We start from the raw sequence: 26,805 nt of genomic DNA, 5'->3' as shown, positions 1-26,805 counted from the left end.
CTAACCATGCCAAGAGGCTGGTAAAACAGCAACTTTCTAGAAATTTGCTTTAAATGCACAGGTAGCAAATCTACTTCCTGATTGAAAGTGTGAAGGGAAAAAATACTGTGGGATGCTGGGTAGGAAGACTGCAGACGCACAAAAGCCCTAATCCCCTGTGGGATGCTCAGAGCCGACTACTGAAGCAAAAGTGACGTCCCCAATGGGCAAAGTGCTCCTCTGGTTCCCAGGGCTTCTCCAGAGCTCCTCACCCATGAGCTGGCTGGGTCTCCACACAGGTTCACGGGATCGATGCTAGGATGGCGTTTCTGGAATGGATCCAAGTCTTCCTTTCCTCGCCACCACCCCATGCCATCAACAAAGTGAAACGAACAAAACAGCCCAACAAAAGCAAACAAATCTTCCCTCGCTTACTGGCTAATGCTTGAAATGTTTTCCTTCGAGGGCACTTTTATAGCTTATCATTAAAGAAAAAAATCTTACACTGTTGAATTATGAGAGAGACAAGAGATCAACACCGTCCGATCACTCCCAAGTGTCGTCGCCAATGGAAGTGGGGAAATTAGGGAATCACGGCTGCAGGGAGTGGAGGGTGGGGTAGGGACTTGGGCAGGAGACAGGCAAGTGTGTTCCGAATCTGTTCTGGGGCCACCCTTACAGTATTAAGGTTAAGATGTTGCTCACTCACCCTTCACTCAAGACACTAGACAGGCATTGGTAAAGCATGAATATTTATATTTAATTTACATTTTGACAATTTGCACATAAATAACAATGTAAACCAGTTCGTAAACATAAGATAGTTTGTTGTTTTAGCAAAGTAAAAAGCCAATAACTTTGGTCAGTTTTAACTTTGAGTAGAAGGAAAAAAAATAAAACCACTGTTGATTGTGGGCTCAACATTCACATGTAAGAGGCCTCAGAGGGAAAGTCAGATGGTAAAGAGAATCAGAAAGTCTCAAGCCACTGTGAAGGTCTCAGTAAAAATTCCCACATATGAGGAAGCACAAAAAGGAAAAAGAGAACAAATGAGCTGTTGGGAATAGAAAGTATTTGGTATCAATGTTGGACTGTGAGGCTTTGGTTTACCTACAATTAAGGACTGTCTGTCAAACACTGGTACATAAAGAACTGTCAGTTTCATTAAAGGAACAGACCATAAGGCTGTTGGGTTTCCCTGGATTATCCTAAATTTGTTGTTCTCTTCTGCAGGTTGATATTAGTTACCATGGAACAAAATGCTGAATATATAAACCTCACTGATGGGCAATACACCAGTTATTTAGGAAGGAGGAAGAGGACGAGAGAGAAAAGCTGCAGTGGTGCTGGGATTTTTATTTCTGGGACTTGGACGTAACCACATCATGACAATGAGGCAAAACAAAAATACAGGCATCTCAGATTGCCCTTCATAGTAAAAAATGGTATCTCTCTTTCTCCCTGGTTGTTACGTGCTCCCCATCTCTGCACCAAGGTTTTAGGGTCTCTTCCAATAGTGGAGGGGGGGCCCAAGCTCACCAATTTGATTGTGAGGTTGAGTGCTAATTAAGCAAAGTCTCAGAAAGGGTGTGGTTTTTTTTTTTTTTTCATTAGGAAAAGTAGGATCTTTTACATGGTTTGGCTCACAATTTAAGTGGTTATAAATATATTATATATACACATGGTATAATGGTATAAATAGATTTATAAATATACACCATTCTTCGCTACACCTTGAATGCCGACGTGTCATCTTTGGGCTTAGCAGAGGAGAAGACACAATGGGACACATTCTGTCTTTCTGACTCTGCTTTCTCGTCTAGAGTTGCAAATCATGAGAGAAGCCATCACTTCCTGCACTACTGGACACACTCAATGAGGTAATTGTTGTTGAACAACTTTGCAATGCCCTTTCTTCTGCAATTAAATTAACCATAAACTGTAAAAACACAAACACTGAGGAAAATCTGAGTTGTACAGAAAAAAAATACCACTGATGTGTTGGAGATAGGAATGTTCATTACCCGCTTTGACCCTAAGACAACGAGAATACCCGTTTTCTGGTTGTTTTTTTTTCTTTTCTTTTCTTTTTTGGTTTTTAAAGTGTGGCCTGAGCCTATCTAACTCAAATCCTTCCTGCTAGAGCACCAGGTTTGTGCAATTTTGACATAACAACAAAAAAAGACCACCAACAAAAACACCCAGACTCCTGCCCCCAGACCTCACACATACAAAACCACCTGTGCTTTGGGAACATTTTGCAGTGGTTCTAAACTTGGCATACTGTCTTCTTCACATTTTCAGATAAGACATTGGATGCAAAAGGCTCGTGGCCACTCTGAATGGTCACATGACTGTGGGGGTGGGGTGACCCTATTTTTCTGGAGGGAGACAGATGGGCAAAACCTTCTTCTCACCTTTCTCATTAATCTGTGGCTAGGGGGAAAAATCTGAACGATCTACAGAAATACACAAGATTCCCTTTCTTATTTCTGCAACTGAAGTTATTACTGAGTAATTCTGCACACATACCCCCAAGTTATACAATGCTGTTCAAATGACACAATCCTATGAATTAACACATCAACTGCCTAACTCCGGCAATACCAAAACCTCATTTGCCAACCATTCTTACAGAGGGAGGTTGACTGAAGTCATGTATTTGTTGACTAAATCGTAGGTCCTTAACACAGATGTGCAGAAATTATCTACAAAGAATGGCCACCAGACAAAAATACAACATTTAGCTCAAATTACAAGGAATTCTTCCAGTCATTGTAAACTTTTTTTTAATTATTGCTTTTTGAATGATAAATTGTATAATAAATTATGAAGGATTATCACTGAAAAAATAATTATGGCTAGGCAATAGTCTTAGCAACGGGAAGGCTAGGCAAACATATTCACACAAATATTCAAAATACACAGGTTCAAATATATAGATGAGAGTGTAAATAAGTATATATAATATGTATATATATTGTCTTTGCCTGATTTATGCCCTGAGATTTCGGTAACTTTGGAGTTCCTTCTTTAATTCCAGAGAGGTGAGAGGACCCACCTGCCATCAGGAGAGCTTTGTGGAACTGGAATTATATACAAGCATTTGCTACAGGCACCCTGACTCGCCCAGTCATAAGTTAAGACACAAAACCAAACACCTTTTGTTTTCTGAAAATCTTAAGGATCCACTGGTTCGACTGTTTCTTGTTTGACCTTCACAGGTCCCAGAGGTAGTGGGTTGCTGGGAGGCAACTTCAGGAGGGACGGGTCGGTGGACTCATAAAGGCTACACCCTGAGAGCAGTCCATTCCCCAGGTTTCTTTGCAAAGACACTTTCAGGCCAGTTTCTTCCTTCTCTTTTCTGACCACAGCCAGAATTTCCTTCTCCACCACAGAGGCCACGTCGATGGTGTCCTCCATGTCCTCCAGCCGGTCCGCATTGTCGCTGATGTCGAACTTCTCGATCTCTTCGTTGATTCGGGTCAGGTCATCCAGGGGCAGCCCGGTGGCCGGGGCCATGGGACAGTGCCCCTTCAGGTGGACCTTGAGGCTGCAGAGATGGATGTAGCTCTTGTGGCACTGGGCACATTTGTGGGGCCGCTCCCGGGTGTGGAGGCGCTTGTGGAGTTTCAGGTGCACAAACTGGGTGAACTTGGCAGGACATACCTTGCACTGGTAAGGTTTCTCTCCCGAGTGGAGTCGCAAGTGGGTCTTGAGATTGCTGGTGCTGCTGAATCGCTTGTGGCAAACCTGCAGTGCGGGGAAGAGGGCGGAGAGAGGAGGCGGGGAGGCCTAAAGGTTAAGGGCTGCCAATGGGAGGGGCAGGCTGACAACCCACGCCCAGCAACCAGGGAGGCGAGAAAACTTCCCGTGGCCCGGGCGTATGGGTGGTGTTTACTCCCCCTTCCAATTTCCACCCACTGGAAGCAGGCTGCCCAAGGCAGGCAGAATTCCTGGGCTGGTTTAAACTACAGGCTGTGGGACATGGGAGGGCGATGCCTGAGACACTGTCTACAAAGGTCAAAAGCTCTACCCAGAACACACTGCCCACCTGGCATTCGTGTGGCTTTTCTCCCGTGTGTACCAGGTAGTGTTTCTGCAGGTGGGCGAGCTGGGTGAAGCCCTTGTTGCAAGTCTGGCATTTGAAAGGCCGTTCTCCACTGTGCACTCTGAGGTGGACCTGGGGAGAAGCCACACAAGTTAACTCTGCCGTCACTCGGCTGCAAAACGCAACATTCCTGCTCAAGGACCCAGGCACTAATGATGCAAAGCTCTTAGAAAAAGCATCCAGATAAAGTCTTAAACAGAATAAATCAGACCCCAATGTTTTCAGAACATCCTGTTGTGTTCGAGCTAAAGGAACAAAAGTCCCAAGCTGAGCAGGGCCTTGAACCTGATCTTCCAAACCCAACCCCAACCCCACCTTTTTATTACTCAGGACACTCAGGAGAGAAGTAATTTGTCCAAAGCCATACAGCCGGAGCGGCAAAAGCAAAGTCAAACCCGCACAGGACCATGGCCAGCCCAGATCTCAGGCTGGGGGACTGGGGAAATCGCAATTTGCAACCTGTGGGAAGCCAAGTCGATACCAACGCGGTGGTCCGCCCCCCTTCCCCCCCGACAGACTCTGGCGACAATCAGACGGCCCGCTCGGGGAGGGGGGAGGTGCCTACCTTCAGATTTGAGAGCTGGCCGAAAGTCTTGGCGCAAACGTTGCATTCATACTTAATCTTGCCGTTCTGCTTCTTCAGGGGGTAGGGGAGCGTCTTGTAGCCGGTCATGCTCCTTTTGTTCTTGATGAGATTCACGGCCTCGTCGCCGCCGGGCGCGGCCATGGCAGCTGAGGTAGCTTTGGGCTGCACCACGTGCTCGGCCGAGGCGGCGGTGCCGGCCGTCGGGGATCCGCTGGTGGGGCTGCAGGCCTTGTCCTTCAGGCTGGCAGCCGCCCCGGGGAGGGAGAAGGCGCTGTGCGGCGCCGGCACCAGCACCTCCCGGGGATGCTCCGGCGGCAGCAGCCGGCGCGCCCCTTCCGTGGGCAGCGAGCTGGGGAGGGAGGCCGGCGCCAGCAGCGGGGGAGGCAGGCCGCCCCCGCCCAGGAGGCTGCTGTACACGGGATAGAGCCTCGGAAAGAGGCCGAAGTTGTTGATGCCGCCGTTGATGTTGCCCACGGCGCCCAGGCTGTTGCAGTGCATGCCGTAGGGGGGCAGGAGGAACTTGGGGTAGTGCGCGTTGTAGGAGGGGACGAAGGCTGGCTGGAGGTGCGAGGGCGGCGCGTATCCCGGGTAGGAGCCTAGCCCTTCGGGGCCGTAGGGAGCGTTCAAGTAGGCGTAGGAGTCCCGGTGCTCCTGGGAGCCGGGGGCCAGGGGCGACACCGTGTTCCCGGGGCTGCTGTGAGGGCTGACGCTCTGGAGGCTCCGATCCGGGCTGCTGCGCGCCGAGGGGCTGGGCGTCGTGGAGGACGGGATGGGGGACTGAGTGATGTACGTTGGCCTCTCCATCCCGTAGGCCAGGGAGGCTTTCAAAAAGTCTTCCGGGAGAGGGGCCCGGATCGGGTACACCACCCGAGGGTAGAAGGGCATTTCGGGGCTCCTGTTTTTTCTGTAGTCCTCCGTGTCCTTTTCTGAAGTGAGGAGTGAAATGTTGGAACGGTGTAAGTCCTTTCCTTTGTAGGGGTGGGAGTCCAACTTGAGGATTTCTTTCACACTGTACTCTCTCTTTGGGCCATTCTTTGGGCAAAGATCATGTTTCTCAGTGCTCTGCTGCTTTGGATGGCTCTGGGTTTGCGCTGAAAGAAAGAAAGGGCGATTACTCAGAGGGAGACAGAAAATCGAAGCGACCTTGCCCAAGTTGCTCTCTCCTTGAGCAAGCCTGAGCCCCAGCTGCCCCAAGAGGGACACCTGGCATCTCAACGCCCACTCATTCTAGAGGCTCAGGCCGCTCCAGTTCCTCCTCAACAAAACCGGGTCACTGGCCTCATCGATCAAACCAAGAGCACCGTTTGGATTATTTTGTTTCCACTGGTGAAAACCTCATGCTACAAAAGTTCTGTTCGACTTAGTACAGGAGCGCCTCCATGAAAACGGGGTGGAAAAAGATTGGGTGGGGGTGTTGTGGGTTAATAAAAGTCATTTTCAACGTTCACAGTTCACCTAAAGGAAATCAACACACCCTGGAACTAGATGTGAAAGATTAACTCATTTCAAGTAATAAGCAGTCATCAATTTTCGCCTCGATTCTTGTTTAATATGAATTTGATAAAAGTCGGTTCAAACTGCCTCTGCCAAACAGACAGATCAGCATGGTGATGCCACCCCCTCCCCTCAATTTGCTGACACCACCAGAATGTCACCAAGGCTCTCTCTGGTCTAACCAGGCTCCCAGTAATGCTGTCCCCTGGAATCACAAGGCGTGACATCATGATCTCTGCCAAACCACAACAGGCACTTCCTGAGCCAGTTCAATTACTTAGAGCACCAAAGAAAACAGGCAATGAAGATGAAAGCATTTATTCCCAAAGACGGCATATTATTACTTGGTAAATACACCGTTTAAGAACAGCAGCAATAAGAGGACAGTTCCGGGCTCTCCAGGCCATCGCCAGCCCTGCCCCTCCAAACACACAGAGCAAATGATGCCTTCGGGAAAACCCAAAACTCCCTGCCCAGCCTTCCTTGGAAACCAAAAGTAAAATATATGCTGCTACGCTGGAGCTCTGGCTGTTGGAGGTCAATCACTCCAGCCTGAACACCTGCCCGAGGCGTAGGCACGGGTTAAAGGCCTCGGTGTCCAGAGGCAGGAGAGCTCTCGGCCTCGGTGTTAGAAGAGGACAGCATGGGGGGATCAGGCTGAAGCCTCTGTAAAAGTATCATACGTTGTCTTTAAAAAAAAAAAAAAAAAAGTCCCCGTTTGATTGAACCAAGAAAGAACTCCAGGCTTGCTATCTGATAGCTCTAGAAATGAACTCTGTGGAACTCCAGATTCCGAACTCTTCAAATCCATTCTCTAGGCTGACAAGCTTGAGGGATTCGATTCCAGTTTGAGAGCCCCTCAGAGAATGTTATCTCTGCTGCTTGTTATCAGTTCCTCCCGGGTGAGCCCGCAGCCCCAGAGTAAACACGGCCTAGACGCTATCAGGGAAGACGCTGATGGGGCAGTGATGGAAAGCTGGTTGAGGGAGAGGGATTTCTGAAGCCACTAAGCCAAATAAATATCCCCTTATCAGGCCAATATCAGTCTTTCAGTGAGGCTCAGCAGGCAGGAAGTTCAAATTGTCACTTTTGTTTTTTAAAGCTGAAATGGTAAGGGGAGAGAGACAACTAAATTGGAAAGCTGACAGGCAAGGCATCACACAGCCACAGGAAGGAATTCTGAGGTGAAAAAGAATGACTTGGAGGCATCTGCATCAGCCCACATTAAAAATAAAAGATGTCGCCCTAATAAAATGAAAATACAGAAACTTCACCGTCACAACTTTCTGCCATTTTTATGTGGCAAATGATATCTGAATCTCAGTTTTTTTCAGTGGCTTCAACACTGTCTTGGTTTGAAAATTCAGTAAGTTAAAGCCATTAGCAAGAAGTTTAAGTCCGCCCACAGCACCGTCCCTCTTACAAAGCACCTCAATAATTCGATTACTGACCTGAAACAAAGCTAACGATGGGGCCAACAAACAAGAAAGTCGGAATTTATTATTTTCTATGCAAAGTACTGACTGCAGGGTGCCTAGCATGTAATAAATCCACAGTAAATGTTTGATGACTCTGATGCCTTCATAAAAATACATTTATGTCTTATGACAAAACAATATCCGGAGGGCAAAATCAGGCCCCCTCAGAGGTTCCAAGGTGGCGAACATGGAGTCTCTATGAAGGTACATTAAAAAAAAACTTATCCTTCAGCAGCTGAGTAATCAGTGGAGCCGGTGTCATTTCGGACTCTCCCACTCAGCAGCAGCTTGAGTTAACATGAAAAAGAAAATCAAGATCTGTTTTTGTTCTTAAATCTTAAATGGCTGTAGGCGGACGGAGTCATTTCAAGAGTGAACTGCTTCTGAAGGCTCTGAATGGCTTAATTATGCCGACTCACATTTTCGATCTATAATAAGAACCCCCAAGACTACAAGAAAGAACCTAGAAGTTCTGCAGTAGGCAAAACAAAGTCTGTTTTCAACTGAAACTGAGAAAGCAGATTAACATTTAAAAGTCTACAATTTGGTCAACTGTTTTCTAGATGGGTTAGTTAGATAGTTAGAAAAAAAAAAAGACCAAAAAACTTGGGAGGGGTTAGGAGTTAAACCTAATAGTCCCTACTTCTTTTCTTTGATTTTTAAAAAATGCCTGTTTGTGATTTCTGGTGACTTAATTTTTCTCTACCTCCATTTTCTTTGAATCTCTTCTCCTCAAAACTCTACCAATTGAACCACTGCTGTCCTTTCAAAGTCCTCACCGAGATTCTGACACAGGTCTCTGTTGTGCTTAAAGCATGGATCCCAACACAACTCATTTGAAGACACAATCTACTATGAGGCCTGATGAAATAGTGGAAATTTTCCTGATCAACGTCTCAATCATCAGTTACCACACCTAAGACAACCGGTTTCACAATCGGAGCAGGAGTCTTGGCTTAGTGTGACTGGTTATTGTTAATCCTCATTCTTTACTGTGAAAACTGGACAACAAACGGGTAACTGAAAATGGTTAACCACCATTTTAGAAAAAATTCTTAATCCACAGGAAGGGATATTGGAGGGAACAAAGATATCATTTCAGAGTATGCATGCAAGTTGCTTCTGAACACAAAGAATAAGGCTTTGAATCTTAAAATACTGTGCAGAGCCTTTAATTGGAGCATGAAAATGCACAGCCTTTAAATCTTTTCTTTGATTGGCAGGAGGTGAGGGACGTATGTGAAAAACGTCTTCGTGGTTGGTGCAAAGTCACCAGGGTGGGTCAAATCAAATGGAGTTACTGACCCCCCCCACCCCAAAGTCAAAATCTTTCTCGGAATCAGTGAATGATTAAACTCAAGGAATGTAAGGAGACCCTCAAGAGGCAGTGACTGGCTGTGCTGAGAAAGTCAGGAGGAAGCAGCACATCTTCCTGTGAGTCATTGTGCTTGAAAAGAAGCTGTCTTTTACCACCAGGCCCTGAGCACTGTGCCTGGCACCTACAGAGGGTGAAACAGCTGTCAGGCTCCCGGGATGTTGGCACTAGTGATTTGATGGAGACTCTTGGGAACGTGGAAGAGAGATGAAGGGAAAAGAATCACCACCATCAGTCAGGACCTGATTATACCCACCAGGCTCAAGTTGGAGGCCAATTTGTTTCTAAACATCCCAAGACTTCTTCCTGAAGCTCAAGGGTGCCCTGTGTGTGTGTGTGTGTGTGTGTGTGTGTGTGGACCACAAACACAGATTTAAAGGAAACCTTATGGTGGAGGTCCTTGAGCCTTTATAGCCCCAACTTTCCAGAAAACTACAAATATAGTCTTGAGATCACAGGGAGAGCAAGTAAACCAGACAGTGTGAGTTGTGCCCCAAATAGAGTTGGATTATACCCAACTAGGATAAGTAATTAGTTTGCTAATTGGTCCTAAAGTCTAAGTTAAATTCTAATGTATGTGAATATTAACATTCATTCCAAATGTCTCAAAGGCAGAAATGTAAACTAACACAACTGAGCCTCCAGATAAAGCAAAAGGGACAGCATATCAACCACGATCGATGAATCTGGGCAAAGGGTCCCTGGAAATTCTTTGTACTATTCTTGCAACTTCTCTTGGAGTTGGAAATGAGATCGAAACAAAAGGTTACAAAACTTACGGCATTTCGATGCCGAAGCTTTTAAGCCAAAAGGAGCTAGTTTTAAAAGCTGCTTTAACACTTAGCAATCTGAGAATACACAACCATAGTTACAACAGGTTGGAATTTTATGGTAAATCTTCAATCATTCATAGAGATCACTTGAGAATGACGAAAATGAAGTAGCCCTCTGCAGAGAGGTCATGACAGCAACTTTAACCAAATAAAAAAGTAAAAGCTTATAAACCTAAGGAACTGAGAATTTGTTGAGATTACAGTGATAGGTGGTTACTGTAATACTGATCAGGAGATCAGATAATTAGGTTTTTACCATATGGAAGGAAGCTAAGATATAAAATCTTTAGAGTTATCTATCGAATAAGATTTGAAAAATTATAGCTCCAAGTTTTTCTAGAAACACCTTTTATGTTTCACATCAGATCATAACTTGATAACCAAATGTGTCTCTCTGCAATATTTCAATGCACATTTTAGGCACTGACAAATGACCACAAACAAGGAGCTATGTTTGCATCCCCAGTACGTCAGGACCAATCTCTACTATGATAGAATTCTATCTGCCCCCTTTTTTTGATAGATTAGCACTGGATGTATATTTCTCCCTGTAACTTTTCTGAACTGAACACTCAAAGTAGCTTAGTATTTTTTTTTTAATGATCACATCTCATTATAGGAAATAAAGACTAAAAAACAATTGTTTTCCTCTTGCCAGTCCCTAGTTTAAGCCACCTACTTGGCCCAACAGATGAAGCCATATAATTAAACAACATGTTATTAGCATATAGGGGCAGAACTGACATTACTGGCATTTTTATTTTTTTTTGTTCTGTAATCCACTTACTGAGATTCATCATTGTGAGCTCTCCGGGATAAGGGTAGTGAAGTCTTTCGGCAAAGTCCCGGCAATACCACACAAGCAGCTCCTGGTTGGCAGGGATGGGCTTGATGGTGTAGAAATAGATGTTCATGCCGTTCTGACAGGCAGCCAGGTTCTGCTCCCGGGCCGAGTGCGCTGGATTCACATAACGTAGCCAGTTACTCTTCTCCTCATTAAAGCCGTCGATGAAGTGGTGAAGCTCCCCTCCGCAATAGATCTGTCCAAGAGAGAAGACAGATGTAGAAAAGAGAGCCCCCAAGCAACAGAAGGCTTCCCCTGGCACCTCTGAGAGTAAACCCAGCCAGTACCCTGGGTGATGGCTGGTCCCCTACGGCCTCGTTAGAAAAGGAAATCAGTTTAGCTGGAGTTGTCTTGAATCAGCAGAAGTAAGGGCGGAAACAGGTAAGGCATACTTTGTCAGTTACCTTTTCCATTTCAGTTTTAGTGTCTTTTCATGTTTGGGGGGAAAATAACAGAAGAATGAAACACAAAGTTTTCGTCTAAGGAGCTGTCTCAGGCGGATGCAACCGCCACGGAGCCCTACTTCTGCTACCACAGGGAAGGGCACACGGGCGACGCTGCTACTTCGACTTCTTATTGTGCTGACTTTTAATGCCTTGAGTCACTGGGTAGAAGACCAGCCCGACTGAGTACGTCAAACTGAGTCTCTCGACTTTTTCTATGGCCTCTGTACTCGCCGTTTCCTACACCCCCGCCCAAGGCTTAAACTATGCAAACATCCTCCACCCCCAAGCCTCCAAGTCCAGCAGTAACACTTGTTCATATGAATACTTGGAACCTTGCCTTTTTGTGGAAACGCTGGGTGGGGCCAAGGTGAACTTTACCTGCCATAACAAAGTGAACGCCGGGACAGCAGCCAGAACCTGACAGTCTACTGAGAAGTCACTTTTCCCCTTGATAAACATGGTCAGCCTTGCACCTTTTCTTTCAAGCCAAAGGAGGGGAGAGGGAACGCTCTTGTCTGTGAGGAGGTTGGCTACAGCACCTCTCACAGAGACATAGGGTTTGTGTTTTTGGAAAAACAGGAAGAAACTAGGTTGCTCTCTAAAGGCAATGCATGTGTACGAAGAATGCAAAGTTTGCCCTGTAGTAACGCTGCTTCGGGTTAACAGATGCCCCCAGGCCACTAGGTAAAAAGGCAGAGGTAGGAAGAGGGAAAATTAAAACATACGTATCCTCACTGAAAGGACTATAAACAAACTCCTTAGCCTTCCACAGAACGTTTCTCTTTCCCTCTTTTTATGATGTGCCCACCTTTTCTTCAGACTCAAGAAATGTCCTTACACACATACAGTGAGTACCTGATTACCTGCAACTTGGGGTCTCCAAGCAGGACAGCATGGTTCCTACGGAAATTCTGCTCTGACTGGACAGCAGGTTATTGCTTGGTTCTTAGTCACCGACTATGTTACGCTATGAATTGTCTCTGTATTTTGCTCAAACGTTATCACAGACAAAAAGGAACTCTGTCCCTTTAACACGGGCAGTAAACACCAGAATCACTTTCTTTTAAGAGTAACTTCCTGTAAATTGTGAAGGGGGAAATACATGTGGCTTCATCAAAGCAGCTTGTGAGAGCTTTTGCGGTGTGTTTTGTTAAGAGAAAATGGAACAAGGCTGGGTGAATTCTGCTATCAAGAGGGGTTTTCAAGTTTGTTTACTGTGATGTGCAAACTTCCAGGAACATGGGGTTCCAGCGCTCTTGCAGTCTTCGCTGGGCGGAAACTGCTTTCTAAAGCTACGAATGTGTAGATTCCAGTCAGCCTTCCACAGACTACGATTTACTGTATCCTCATTTAAAAACAGAAATGTCGATGCCATGAAGTCACACACACATACACACACACACACACACCCCCACAAGAAAATAAAATAGTGATACGTCAGATGAACACTGCTCCCTGTCACCCTCAGTGCATTTCCATATATTATCAAGAAGATTAAAAACGTGCTGACTCATAGCACAGTTACAAGAAATGTCACTGGTTTCTCAACTTGAACATCCCTTCTCTTCTTTGACTGTGTAATTTGCATGAAACTTTTTCTTTCCTCACAACAGATGTTCCTATTCCTGCCAGCAAAATCAGGATGCGTTTAACAACATGTGGAAAGTGAGCTCCTACAATATCCTTTGCATGTGAAAGACGGATTCAAATAAATCCTCCCAAGGAAAGCATTTCAGTTACTTATAGTGACTCTTCAATGAACCAGGGAACTGGGACAGAGAGAGGCGGTTCTTAAGTATTTCTTGTCTTTTGTCAAAAGGATCATGGCTGAACGAGACTTATGCTGGATTGTCTTAATTCAGTCCTTCGACTCTAAGAAGTACACACTTCTCTGGGTCACTTCTGAGAAGATTTTATTGGCACTAAAAGCAAAAATGCGCTCACTTAGTTTGCCCATTACTAGTCGATGTATTAAGTATATTTTAAGCATGAGTAATTATTAAATCAAAATTGGGAGTACACAATTCTTATTGAACAATTCTCAGTGCTCTCTTTTTTGGAGAAATAGTAAAATAAATTTCTAAAAACACAGAACTTCTTGGATTTAAAAAAAAAAAGCTTGTTTCTTAGGAACAATGTCTGAGTGATCTCCAAATATAAGTTTTTTATAAAGATACTTGTCCAAAAGATGTAAGCACTCTAGGTAAATACCGGCCAAAGTAAGCTTAATACAATTTTTGTTGTTGCCATGCAGCTGTTTTCTAAAAGAATTGAAACAATGGTTTCCCAGTAAGCATGTACATTTTATGCAAGTATGTATAAAAAATGCTTTTAAATTTAGTAACGCATCTCTATTTTCTAATTGAGGAAACCAAGTATCCCAGAAAAATCTATGGGAAATGGAAAGCAGTCCAATTTTTCCTTTGTTCATCCTGATCCAGGGTCTTTTACTCACGGATTCCTTCTAATTAGTTCACCTGTGAGGTCCTTTCTGACCGTGATATATTCCAAAGGAAATTGTATTGGCCAGACTCTTTGACTGGATGCTATGGGAAAGTTCATCATCTTGAATAATTGTAAGTATTTTCCTTATGCGATGGGAGTAATCTCTGTACTGTCAGATACAGTAGTTTTATGATACAGATGTATTTAAACAGGACTAGTCTTGTGATCCATCTCCATTCCCTGAGCACCTTCTTCCACCTATCCTTCCTAATGGCATTTATTTTCAAGGTAATTCATTTATGATTACTCTTCCATTCAATTAAAGTTAACTCAGCAAGAAATCAAGAAGGGGTGAAATCTAAGGCTTGGTGACTCATTACTACTTCCTTGCACAGAGATGCAAATGAACTTACCCTTGAAGCAAGCGGCAAACTGTTTCCTTTCATCACAAAGCTCTAATGAATTGCAAAAATTAAGATTCACGTGTAGACCAGAGCTTCATCCCTGACCACCTCCAGGCTGTGTTTCCCAGGCCAAACATTTAACCAGTTTCGTCACCCTTGCTTAGAATTCCATGTCCATGGGGACCCCAAATACTTGTGGTGAGCCCAAGGGCAGGTTGAAAAAGGAAGTGACCCAGCAATTTTAGTTTCATTTTTTTCCCCCTAATACTTAACGAGTCTGAAAAAGTTTCCCTACTTACCCGCCAAAAATATTTCCTGTTGGCGTTCTTGGGAACTGTATCATTGGTGTAGATTTCACCTATTAGAGGTCCAAAACGTGTTCCCTTTGGTATGTATTCTTTACTCACCACCCCAATAACCTAAAGAGGGTAAAACATATGAAACAATGAGTGCAGCTGTAAAGTATTAATCGATCTTTTCATTTCAGTGAATTGAATGGTCAAATTGTAATACAACCAACAGTGGCAAAGTTATACTAAGGAGAGCGGTCACTGATGGTGCCTACATAATCAACAAAGAGCTTTACTTTGGGGGAGGATCATCTGTTAAACTCCTAGATCATAAGTCAATATGCAACCAAATATGAAACAGTCTAATTTTCTGGTGACACAGAGTCCTTTATTTTTATTAATACTTTTTATGCTAGAAGAACAGAGAAGGTAATAACCATTCTATTTTGTATGAATGAGATTCGGATCCTGCAGCACTAAACAGTCAAGGTTAGACCATTTCAGCCTGCTCCTAGTTTCCTATTTCTTCTTCTCCCTCAAACCATAAACACAGTGTGTTTAAGGGGAATAAAATAGTTTTAACCTCAGAAACCAAAATAATGTTCTTTGGTTGTTCCACAAAGGCCTGAGGAACCATAAACAAAACACATTATATTTTTTTCATTTCAGATGAGGTTTTTTTTTTCCTTCTTCTTCTTCATAACTTGTAGGTTCTCCTTAACAGGAGAAAGTTCCTTTAAGCGACTTGGTTCTTCTCTAGCATCTTCTGCTCAGAAGTGGCCAAAAGTCTTCCTCTGAAATGGAATTTATGCCGAGGAGAGCTGTGGGTTCTAAGATCTGAGGAAATGACCTTCTCAAACTGGATGTATCACACATTTTGACTTTGTAGGGCCTTGCTAAAGAAACATGTTAACTATACCAGTTCCTCCTTGATCGTAAATTTCTTTTTGGGGGGGAGGTGGGAAAAAAAAAATCACCAGCAGCAATCAGGAAGCAATTCATCACCATTCAAAAGAACTCCTCTGTAACAGTCTTTTTACAACATTTTACAGTTCATTTTGTTTTGGTTTTTATTCACTCACTTTCCCATTTTTATTTTCTTTTTACCCCAAACCACCTACAAATCACTTACTGAACACCTTACTGAAATGGACCAAGAGGGGAGGTAAAACATAGTATTTATTTCCAGTTTTTATTATCCCTGGTGGCTCCTATATACCTGAAATGATAGGCCCAAATACATGAATCAAAAAATGTTCCCTGTGGAAGCAAAGACTGTGGATATGATAGACACTGAGACCTCACTAAATCTCACCTAGAATTGAAACCTCTGTCTAAATGGACATGGAATTAACACACCCGCATGCTTGTGACAGATCAGTCTTTCTCCTGTACATGACTTATCAGCCAATGATTTAAAAGAATTAATACTCAATATACAAGCCAATGGAGCATACCCAGACTGGAAAAACAGAAAAAAAGAAAATTTCCTCTATCTAACACAAGTTGAAACAAGGTTGGTGAGCTAGAGTGTTATTTTTGGTTCTTTATGAATTTCTGGCAGAGAGCTGAAAAGAGCAGATGTTCATTTCATCCTCCTCCTCAGCCTTCATTTACATCTATCTGCCCTTTCAATAACAGTTTGTCCTTATTAGTATTGTCGGCCCTTCAACTATGGGGGACAGGAGGACTTCGGAACAGTCTTGAGATAAAAATACCTACTAAAGCTTTAAGTAGACTTATTACCCAGAGGCTCATTGTTTATGACACATTATTGAACATAATTAATTTGAAAAATTCATGGAATTGGCTTCTGTGACACACAAATCATTTGGCATTCACCTCTGAGTGATTATTCTATAATGCTAAAATGACAAACAGGAAAAACAAATAATGTCATTTGCTGGTGAACCAATAATGAGCAGTTGATATTTTCAACATATCCACATTAAAGCAGTAATTTTAAGCAAGGTACTCAACTGGTTCATCAACTTTGTTTTAAATTATAGTCTCTTGCAGACAGTGTCTTGGGAGAGAGAGCCTGATTACCAGCGAGCGGCATTACATTGAGGTCAGGGTTTTTCTTCTCAGTTGCCTTTCTTTTAACCAATGGGCCTCGTGGTATTCAGCTACCAACCTTACACTAAGAAAACACAACATTCTCTCATGGTCCAAAAGACATCAACCAGAATCTTGTTCCTACAAGGGAATTTGCAGGAGATACAAGCCACTCCAACATCTTTGAGCACAGCCATAGGCAAGTCATTGGGGAAGCGCTAAGGCAGTACTGAAAGCAGCTCTTGCCATCTACAACCTTACAAATGCAACTCGGCAAGCAAGACAGGAGAACAATTAAAAAGAGGAGGGTCTGTTACGAAAGGGAGCTCTAGGAAAGTCCTCAAGCCTGAGACAAATAAAAAGAGCCTCAGTATTAGCTTATCTTTACAAGTGAGACAGAACACTAATATTTTAAGTTCTGTTATGCAGAGAGCTTTGCATATATATAAACTCACACATGTGGATAGAGACACAAAATCATAGAATTTCAAGGTTGGAAGGAACCATGTGGCTTATAAACCATCTCTATCCATTCCCAGTCCAGCACTCTAACACACAATCAGCACCTTCATCTCAAATTCCCATCTAAGACATTATCCAAAGAGGACATGAGAGCTGCAACTGTTAAGATTCCAGTGCTCAGCCAGGTAACTGGAACTAGGGTAGTTTTTTAATGGGAAGTGGGAGACCAAGTCATACTTCTCCCTCTGGCCCTGGAAAGAGCCAGGTGTCAGTCTTAGCCAACAACATTCTATCCTTGGAGCAAGCACATGATACAGGGGAAGCTTGTGTGTGCCTTGAATTTCACAGAGCTAAAAAGACTAATTAAGAATGTGTTCACCTAGCTTAGGAAGGAAACGTCACTGGAACTGACCAGGGTCCTAAAGAATTACTGCTGGGACCAGCCTGCTGTGCCATCCATAAACCTACCAGCGAGAAGATGCTGGCCGCGACACTTCCTCGCCCCGAAGCTCTTCTACGGTGTGTGTTCTGCACGAGGCCAAACCTTTCACCACTTGGGCAGATCTGTCTGTCAGTGGCTTCAGTTACAGAACACACCCTGATGTCCAGGGCTTGCAGACAAAAAACAGGGCTTGTTTTCCATTTTACCAAATGAAGCCGTCACAACTTAGTATGGGTTGAGTGGGGATGCTGAATGAAAGTCTATAGCAAAGAGAATAAACCCGTTTTTTTTTTAAAGCAAATTTTCCCTTCAGGGAATATACAAGTACACATGCATAGCAGTGGGTTTTAAGCAGAAACATCATTCAGGCCTAACTATGGTATGAGCATCCTCACCCCAAATTATATTAAAATCATTTTAATTACTAGCTATCTCTTCCCCTCCCTGAACCCTCACCTACCTCCCTCTTAAAAATGACTCATTCGATTAAAATTCTATTTTGAGTACAAGGATATTTGCATTGAGATGACTGGGGCTCTGCAGTGGACCAAGACTTCAACCTGTACTTCACCCCATTTTTGAAAAAAGGGGGTGGAGTGGATAGAGATGTTTCTGGAAGGCTTCCTTCTTAATTATCTTATTAAAGGAAACATGGCAATGCCTCGGTACCACTGTCTCCACAATAAAAGGCAGTAAGAAGGGGGAATTGCATGTTATGGTGAGATACTTTTTACAGATGGCTTGAGTTAATAATGGACTTAAAATGGACACTGCGTCTCCAACATTGGCCTGATGTTTATCACCACAGACTCTTGGAGGTCAGACTCAGAGCCACAGCGCCTCTTCGATGCAAGCAAGCTCAGTGCAGGCCACTGCCTCTCGAACCGAAATGTTTAAATTGATCTTTCTGTATTCAAGTGTTCACAGAAGATTATTTCAAGAGGACAAGGGGAAAATCCCCCTAGACAAATAACCCAGCAGTTAAAAATGCTTTAAAAGTTTTTTGAATAGTCTGTCTATATTTGGTTTGAGTTCTGGAAATAGGAAGTAAGAACAGCCTCATTAAAGGTGCAGAATGATTCTAAAGCAAACCTAAAAATGAGGGTCGAGATCAGAAATACGGTTTGTATGTTTTGTTTTTAAACCAAAAAAAAAAAAAAGGTGCTGACACATAGCACAAATTCATAGTGAAAAAGGGTCTTGCTAAAAAAAAAAAATCCCCAGGATGTCAGCAGAACAGTACATAATGTAACATCTTCTGCTACTTAAATGAAAACATTTAAAGAAGGGGAAGATAAATCAGTCAGATAAAAACTACACGTACAAAGGCTTTTTCCCTCTTTCCACAGCTCAGCTCCTGGGACTGAAAGAACTAACCGAATAATGACAATATAAACATTTCATCCTTCCTGAAGGTTTTTCTGTCCTAGAACTGGTTTGCAGCTCTCATACCCTCAGCGGCTCAATTCCATGGTTCTCTTTCACCACCTTGAGGGAGCTGTCCTTTCCCCAAGTGCAAAAAGGAAGGAGGGAGAAACAGAAAAACCGGTACACACTCCAGAGTGAGCTGAAGCCAGTGTTACACGTTAAGTTGGTTTCCTGGTTGCTTTTACGATTAGGGGCTGAGGATCAAGTGTCTCAGTTAAATAAATACAGGAAAATAGAATGAGAGAGCCCTGGTGTCTTACTACGTTTGTTTTAAAGGACCCTCCTTAGGAACACAGGCACTGTATGCTTTTTGGGGGCTGAACATACTGAAATAAAGAGGTACACACTCAGAGAAAAAACGCCAAGCAGTCTTAATAAGGGATCGGTCTGAAATATGTGAAGAGGATAAATAAAACCACAGTGACACCAAGAGGGGCCAGTGTAGCATAATCAAGAAGCGCTGGTTAGGGAAGTCAGAGGAACTCTGCTCCAAGTCCTGGCTCTGGCTCTCACTAGACACCTTAAGTGACTATCTGCCTGAACCTTGGACTAGTGATCGAAGGGCAGTATTTCACTTAGCTACGGTTTGAAGTAGAATGATGAAAACTGAGAAACTTCGGCTAAGAGCTGAACTGAGGATAAGAACAGGACAGAACTAAAAAGGTAAAGATGACCACAGAATCGAGGTCTTTATTTCAGTCCTGGGGATTGGACAGGGCAACACAGCTCAAAAAAAAAAAAAAAAAAAAAAGCTGGGAACAGACCAATAGTTGGTCAAATTTGATATGGGGAGAAAAGTACAACTTGAAAGCCACAGCCAAACCTTCAACACCCAAACACACATTCCATGGGCCGCAGATTGAGATTTTCTACAGAGGAGTGTAATCAAGGCCGACTTCTGGGGTGACATTTTTGGTAACATTCATATACAATTTAAATATTGTTTTTTATGAAATCAGCCTCCTCTCTCCCAGCAGGAAAAAAAAAGAAACAAAAAGGTTGAGCTTTAATGAAACGCAAAGCAGAGTCGCTCTATTAATTTTCGACAGCTATGTCACCCTCTCCCCCAAAACACTGAACTCAGACACACAAACAGGAAAGAGACAAAGTATTTCCCAAACAGACTCTGACTCCTTCAAATGCTGTCCCTTAGGGAAGGAGGAAAGTGATCTGACATGTCTGTAATGAATAGCCCCAGTTCCGAATTCTGGATTCCTACAGCAAATGATCCCCTTGTCACTACTTTCTGAAGGCAGTGACAGAACTGAACAGTGACCTGTGGGAATGGTGGTGGTGGGAAGTCTCTGGAGGGGTCGATTCCTTCAACTCAGCCTGGCATTAGACCAATCAGAGCAACTGCAGCAGCTGCATTCTCAAAACAGGAGGTGGTTCTGCAAGTTATTTCACAGCTCAACATCACGCCTAGCTATCATCATTATATAAAAAGGTAAACACCAATCCTTTGCTCATTCCAAGTTTGGGTTTTCAGCCCCTTTGAAACAACAAAGAGTGTACCCACTTCAGAGGCCAAAAAGGAATCGGCCTGCCAGCCCAGCCAGAGCAAAGGAGCTGCCCCAGATAAACAGTGGTTAGCTCTGAAGTCATCCGAACAGAGGACACTTTTACATGAACCTCTTCTCCGTTTATACCATCACTTCAGTTCATAAACACGTCAAGGTTTTGAGAATAATTTTAGAAACCCAGCTAATAAAGCTGGCTCGTTAAAAAAAGAATAAAGCCATCTCGTGACCAAGAGGAGACAAAAGACACATGAAAAACATTTTTCCAAAGAAAAAGTTTTCTCCCTCAAAAGCTGTTGAGCCAGTGAGTCCCAAGTGGCCAGAAACTTTCTGGAAGCTGCTGACAATTTTGCTCACCCCATGTTGCCATTCAGCTTTTCCAAGACAGGTCAGCTTGCCAAAAGATTGAACTGTTTACTAATTAGTATGGAACAGTTGAGAGCAGGAGGAAATGAGAAGGGACGGACTTAGGGCAAGAGAGAGCAATGAAAGAAGTGAATTAAGTGATAAATTATTTACTGATACTTACAGATCCTCACAGATATACGAGACCTCAAGGGCAAGCAGGGAGATTTGGAGCCAAGTGCCAATCTTCTTCGGCAAGAAACCAGAGGCTTACCTCTTTGCTGTTGGTGGCATATTTGAAAAGCAGATTCCTTGGTAAGGATGCCTCTGCCTGAACCGAAGTCCCTCCATCGGCACCAGAATCCCAGGGGTGGTCGTTGACAATGTATGTACACTTCTCCTCAAACTCAGCCTCTGTCCACAGAGTCATATCCGCGTCCTCCATGTCCATTTTCATGGTCCCCTCGGTCCCCTCTGCCAACCCTGGAAACTTCACAGCACTGGAGCTACACTTGGGGGCAGCCTGGAAGAGAAGGGAAAGGCCTTTAATCCCCATTGTCCTGTGGCTCCTCGAGAGGCTATGACTAATACCGTCGTCTGAAGACTTTGAAAGCAGATGCAGAGCGCCTGGTACAGTTGAGTAAGAGCCAAAAAGCTGTATAAAGACAAATGCCTTGGAAAAGCAAGGTTTTAAAAATCCTACCCTTAGTTTAAAAAAAAAAAGTGTGGTAATTTCATTGGGGGAAAAAGTTAAAAAAAAAAAAAAAAAGAAAGAAAGAGAAAGAAAAGAGCCACCTCCAAACAATCCCTGGCTTTACCTCTCCCAGCAGGAAAATGCTGCGGGCTCTCAGTCCTCTGTCCCAGGACGCCTGGGGTCATGGCCGCCAGACCCTCAGCGCTGTGGAAAAGCTGCCTCAGAAAAGTGTCACAAACAAGGAGAGGAAGAGGAAGGAGCTCTGTCTGCCTCTGAATGAAGCTAAAAATGGAAAGCGCGTGTGGTGCAGGAGCGGAACCCAGCCTGCCTTTTCCAAATGGGGAAGACTGAACTTTCCCACCAGCTCCCAAGGCAAAACAACTTTCAAAACAACCCCCCCCCACCCCGCGGGCTGCAGCGAGATCTCTTTCATCCTCTCGCAGGGAAGACTGAAAAGGGTTGCATCCTGCCAGCATCACTGAGCTGCCGCTTTTCAGAAATCGTCTGGACCATAGGAAAAGAGGAGGAAAGATGGGTGAAGGGGTGAGGGGACACAACTCCTGGCGGTTTCTTTTGACTGGTGGGCATTTCAAGCTAAATTGAAAAAGCAAAAACAAAACATAAAGCTGTTCAATGGGATTCCCGGGAGAGAATTCCTTTAGGAGCCCTCAGCTACAAATAGCACTTTCCATTTAAATCTGAAAGTGTACAAATTCCCAGAAGTGGCTGATGGGCTACAGTTTACTGTAACTAAAGCTATAACAATATAGGAGACTCAGAAGACAAGCTCTGCTTCCACTTATACACTGATAGGGGTATTCCCGCAGATCCCCGCTCACACGCCGGAAAAGTGCTTTCCAAAGAAAAAGAAAAGAAAAGTAAACGTCTGCAGTGTTTTCCCAATACGATGTGTTGGGGGAAAAGTAGGAACGTAGGAATCATCCCCATGTAAGAACGTGTCCTAGTTAAAATGTAAACACAACACTGTCCAAGTCTTTCAAGGTGGCTTTTATATTCTTCTATTTCTTCCCTGAATATGACGCTCTTTAAAAAAAAAAAAAAGTCGGATTTGAAGTCGTCTTTCCCCTCAGTGACGATTTAAACAACCGTGCCTATTTCTATGTAGTTGCAACCGGTACAGTCATGTTGCCAACTAAATGTTAAAATAAAATAAAGTTTTAAAATGAAGCCAACCCGGAATAGTCACTTTGTTTGACGGGGGTGGGCGGGAGGCACTATTGAAATTTCAATGAACTGACAATTATGCCTAGAACTGAAAGGGTTAATGATTCATAAGGAAAAAGTCTTACAAATGTTTGACAGTACTAAGTGCCCTACAGCAGAAGCACTTCTGGTTTCTACTGCTGCTACGTTAGTACACACACACAAAGAAAAAAAGGAAGAAAAAAAGGGGGAAAAAAGAAAAAAGTTTTCAGATCAATTTCAGAATTAAAAACAAAACCAAGGTCCTTACCAAGGTCGTACCCACACGTTTTTCCAAGCAAATATCCAACATCGGAGACAAGTGTCGCTCATCCCTACGCAGTCCGCGTGTCCTCCGCGTCCCCTCCGGGCTGAGGCTGGCGCGCACCGCGGCGGTGCCCGCTCTGCTCCGGCCGCCGGCGCCCGCGTCCCAGCTCCCGGCGCGGACAGGTGCCGCGCTGCTCTGCCTCTCCGCAACACTGGAGGGCCGAGTGTCACCGCAGCACTTTCAGTCTGTGTTAACGCGGCCGGCAGCTCGGCCCTTTCCCCCTCCCTGCTGCTGTAGATTTCCCATTCGTCTGATTCACTCCTACCAGCTGCCTGACGTGGGGGCGTGGCCGGCCACACCTGGACTGGGCCGAACCGCGCCGAGCTCAGCCCAGGGCTTTCCCCCGGCTCGCGAGCCGTGCCGCCGAGAGCTTCCTCTCTCCGTATCTGAATTTCAACGCTTACTTGGAATCTTCTTACTTCCCTTTGAAGGCACTGAACCTCAGCGTTTACTCGGGCTGTATTGTATTCTAAATACTCCAGACCGCCCTGTTTCCTGCTGCGGCTTTATAAGGGAGCGTACATTCCTTCAATTAGGGAAACCTAAAGATCACCCCAAATTGTTGTAGTTCCTCGGCTCAGATCCACAGTGACGGAACAGACGACACTTACGTGAAAACAGCACGTGAAAAGAGCAATTAGTTCTGCCTTTAATGGAAGAGGAGGTAGCTGGCTCGTCCTCCAGCTCCTGCCTGTGAAATACGCGTTTTCTCCCCCTAAACTTGTAACCTGCCGTTTCTCCTGCTAACTAAAGCACATCCAAATTTGTTAGAACTGACTTCCCTCTTTCAGCTCTTAAGTAAACAGGGAAATAGGAAAAAGTTATAATCCTACAGATTAAAATTTCTTCGCCTTTTCTCTCCTCCTGAAAAACCACAGGCAGACTTCCGAGGAGTGTGTGAGCATTGTGGAGCATGAATCGTTTCCTAGTTAGAGGGAATGTGGAACTGATCACTGCAAGTGGAAGGCAGACGGAGGCAGTAATTAGTGGGGCTCTTCGTCGGGAGCCCCGTCTGGCTTTTCCTCCAGCCCCAGTCAGCCCTCAGTGGAAGGAAGGACATCCTGTGATGATGGCATACAATGTCCTGTTTGTTTATTATTAAGAGCGTGGACCTCACATTCCTGCTTCTCATTACAAAACAAACCAGATGCTTTACTTCCTTCAATGGACTTGTGCCTTCAGCAAGGAATCCTCTAATTCAGAGAAACAATGATGCAAAGGGTCCATTTAGAGCAGGCACCCGATTTCAAGGACCCTTGAGGTCACTGGAACACAAGTCTCCCACTTTTCCTGCTTCCCTTACATAGGTGGTGATTTTTAAACATCGTCTCTCCTTCAACCTTTAGGCTGCAGTGTCTTTTCTAACATTTTAAATACATGTGTGCATACACACCCACTTCCCAACACACACACCGCCATGTACACACACCCAGTCCCAACCTAATGATACCAACTTAGTCATATAATGAAGTGGACATGTGAGTATTTGTTTACAGGAAGAAACAAAACAAAGCAAAACAAAAGCCCAACTCCATCAAAAAAAAAGTCTGTTTCTCTTTCAAATTGCTTCTCTCTTTAAGGAAACTCTTCTAGATTTTTTTTTTTTTTGGTTGGGGGTGGGCAGGTGGGAGGCAAAAGATGATTTGCCAGGAAATGGTATTTGTGTCTAAACTCCTTCCATAATCTCTGTAGGACAGAACAATTAAATTCCCACTAGGGGACATAAGTAACACACACTCCCCCGGCTCACTGCCTGGTGACCTGCTATTGCATGTTCTGCCAGAGGGGACGCTAGTGCCAAGAGGAAACAAGACTTTTAGTCGGCAGAGATGCTAGGGGTATAAAACTGAATGAACAATTCTTTCAAGAGTTCTCAGAAAGCTCCAAGATGATAATTAAACAAGAGAAATTCAGCCTTCTCGAGAGGGTTTATTAACTGATGCTGACTCAGCGCCACAATGGACAAAAAAACAACGTAGTCATGCTGAAGGCCAGCCTGCTGTTCCAACAGTCTCGCCGGCAGATGTTAAGAGTATTTCACTTCCCTTTTAGAATCAAACTCTGTTCTTAGGCCACATACACCCCGCAAGTGCTGGTGAGTCAACCGCGGTGGAGTAAGGCAAGGAGCACAAAGTTGGAGAATTGAGATGGGAAGAGGCTATTTTAAGCCAAATATTTACTTTAATGACTGGAAGATGCCAGTGAATCAACTCACTGTTAATTAATATCAGCCTGCACTCACCTTCAGAGGTGGTGAAATGGGCTTGAGTCTAGGGAGGACGCAGACTTCAAATACCAGTGTGGGGCTTCGCCAGGCAACCCTGAAATTAGTTCCAGGTGCCCTAGCTGAGCTGGAGAAGGCCACGAGTGGAACTTTAAGGAAAGTAAATTCTGAGACACAGTGTTGGACTATAAAATCCTTCCAACAATACAAAAAGCACCCAAGCACACTATTTTTATTGTAATTATAGTAGTCAAGAGTGGGCAATAATATAATTTAAAATGCAAGCTGCAAAAAGGGAAGAATGAATAAAGGAAAGGAAGCAGGCCCCAATTATAAGAAAAAGCATGTTCACATAGTCCAATTTAGGTATCGTCCAGCACAAAAGTGTTAAGGGGGAAGGGATTGGGGAGGCGGCCTCCGAACTTCACTCACCCCTTCTAGTAGGCCCAAGCCAGCCTTTAGAATCCTGACAAGCAGGCAGATGTCGGCGCTGGTACAGCTGTGCATAGAGACCTATCTGAGGCTGCTGCTGTCTGGAATCTCAAGTCTCAAAATGTTTGTTTCTAAGTAATAACTTGGTGCGTTTTTAGTCACTCTATTTTTTCCCTCCCTGTTAGAACACCAAAAAAAAAAAAAAAAGCCAACCTCAGTTACCTGTATTAATCAGCAATTCTCAGGCAGAGTTCTCTCCTTAAAAGTGTTCACAATGGCAGCAAATCATGAATAATCCAAACAGCCCGGCTCTCAGAACCTCCCCATCTATTCTCTCGGATGGTGTCCTCACAACGGCTCGACAAAGCCTGACGTTCAGTCTCAGCTGCTGCACCCGGCCCAGTCCTCAGGGGGCTGGGATTGCCATGCAGGCGGCCAGAGGACAGGAGGGGAAGACGGTTGTAGAGTGAAGGGAAATTGAGTACCAAACCTGGAGAGCTGACTCTACTTGGGAACAAAGACATTTTTTTTCTTCCGAAGGAAAGTAAAAAATGAGATGAAATTTTGTGCCTAAGAGGAAACGTGTTTTCATTTTCTAATTCAACTCCTGCTCTACCCAAACAAGGTCAATGACAGACTAACCACATCAAGAGAACACCCCCCCTCCTCTCCCTGCTCCTTACCCACCCACCCACCCTCACCCCCCACACCCACTTCCTGTCAGTCAGGCATCTTCATGCTGGTAAACATTTGGGGGCCAACTGCAAGCCTGATCTCTAAAAGAGGGGCACCACAGCTTTGAAGCCCTCCCACATGTCTTAGGGCCAGACTGAGCACTAGAGGGGCTCTTGGTTTTTAAACTTTTAACAGCCTTTTCATCTCAAATCACTGAGCTTGGCATTCTGGCTGCCTGCCTTTTTTTAAGCCGGACCAGAAAGGCAGGGATATGTGTGAGTGAGAGAGAATGTATGTATGACACATGCGGTGTGACGATGCAGTGTGTGTGTCATTGGTGTGATATGTGCATGATATGTTCCAATCATGGGTTGCATCCATTTAAAAATAGCCCAAGCCTGCCTTCCCGTGACACGGCTCACCACCTCGACACTTTGGACAAACACATTCAGGGCCTAGACCTTGGGGTGGTGATCCTAGGGGGATTGAAATGACGTCAGTGTTTTGACTTCCTAAATAAGGGCAAGAAAAAATTCAGTAAATTGAGGACTCCAAGCCGAGCTCTGTCCCTTCTCTGGGCATAAAGATCTGGTAAGTGCCACCAGAGGACTTTATAAAACCCATACAGTGTCTGAGGTCTCAGGATTTATAACCAACTCCGTATCGTCAGACTCAAGTGTCTTCTTAACCTGTCCTTCAGACAGATAGT

The 26,805-nt window shown here is 44.3% G+C and overlaps 1 protein-coding gene across 2 annotated transcripts; it reads right to left on the bottom strand.

The window, feature by feature from the left end:
* Positions 1–2,034: 2,034 nt before the first annotated feature.
* Positions 2,035–23,592, bottom strand: PRDM1 (PR/SET domain 1). Of its 2 annotated transcripts, none has more exons than XM_031680186.2 (7): positions 22,709–23,592; positions 20,815–21,063; positions 14,295–14,414; positions 10,644–10,896; positions 4,656–5,767; positions 4,034–4,162; positions 2,035–3,732 (listed from the first exon to the last, which is right to left on the bottom strand). In XM_031680186.2, the coding sequence occupies exons 1-7, from the start codon at positions 22,748–22,750 to the stop codon at positions 3,160–3,162; spliced, it is 2,478 nt and encodes an 825-aa protein (XP_031536046.2). In that variant the 5' UTR covers positions 22,751–23,592; the 3' UTR covers positions 2,035–3,159. The 2 variants fall into 2 exon arrangements, with proteins under 2 accessions (XP_031536046.2, XP_072821765.1); XM_072965664.1 differs by lacking the exon at positions 22,709–23,592 and adding an exon at positions 21,359–21,980.
* Between the last annotated feature and the right edge of the window lie 3,213 nt (positions 23,593–26,805).

This window comes from Vicugna pacos, chromosome 8 (assembly GCF_048564905.1).
Source record: "Vicugna pacos chromosome 8, VicPac4, whole genome shotgun sequence".
Classification (NCBI taxonomy): domain Eukaryota; kingdom Metazoa; phylum Chordata; class Mammalia; order Artiodactyla; family Camelidae; genus Vicugna; species Vicugna pacos.
This window is presented reverse-complemented; position numbering and strand designations above follow the sequence as displayed.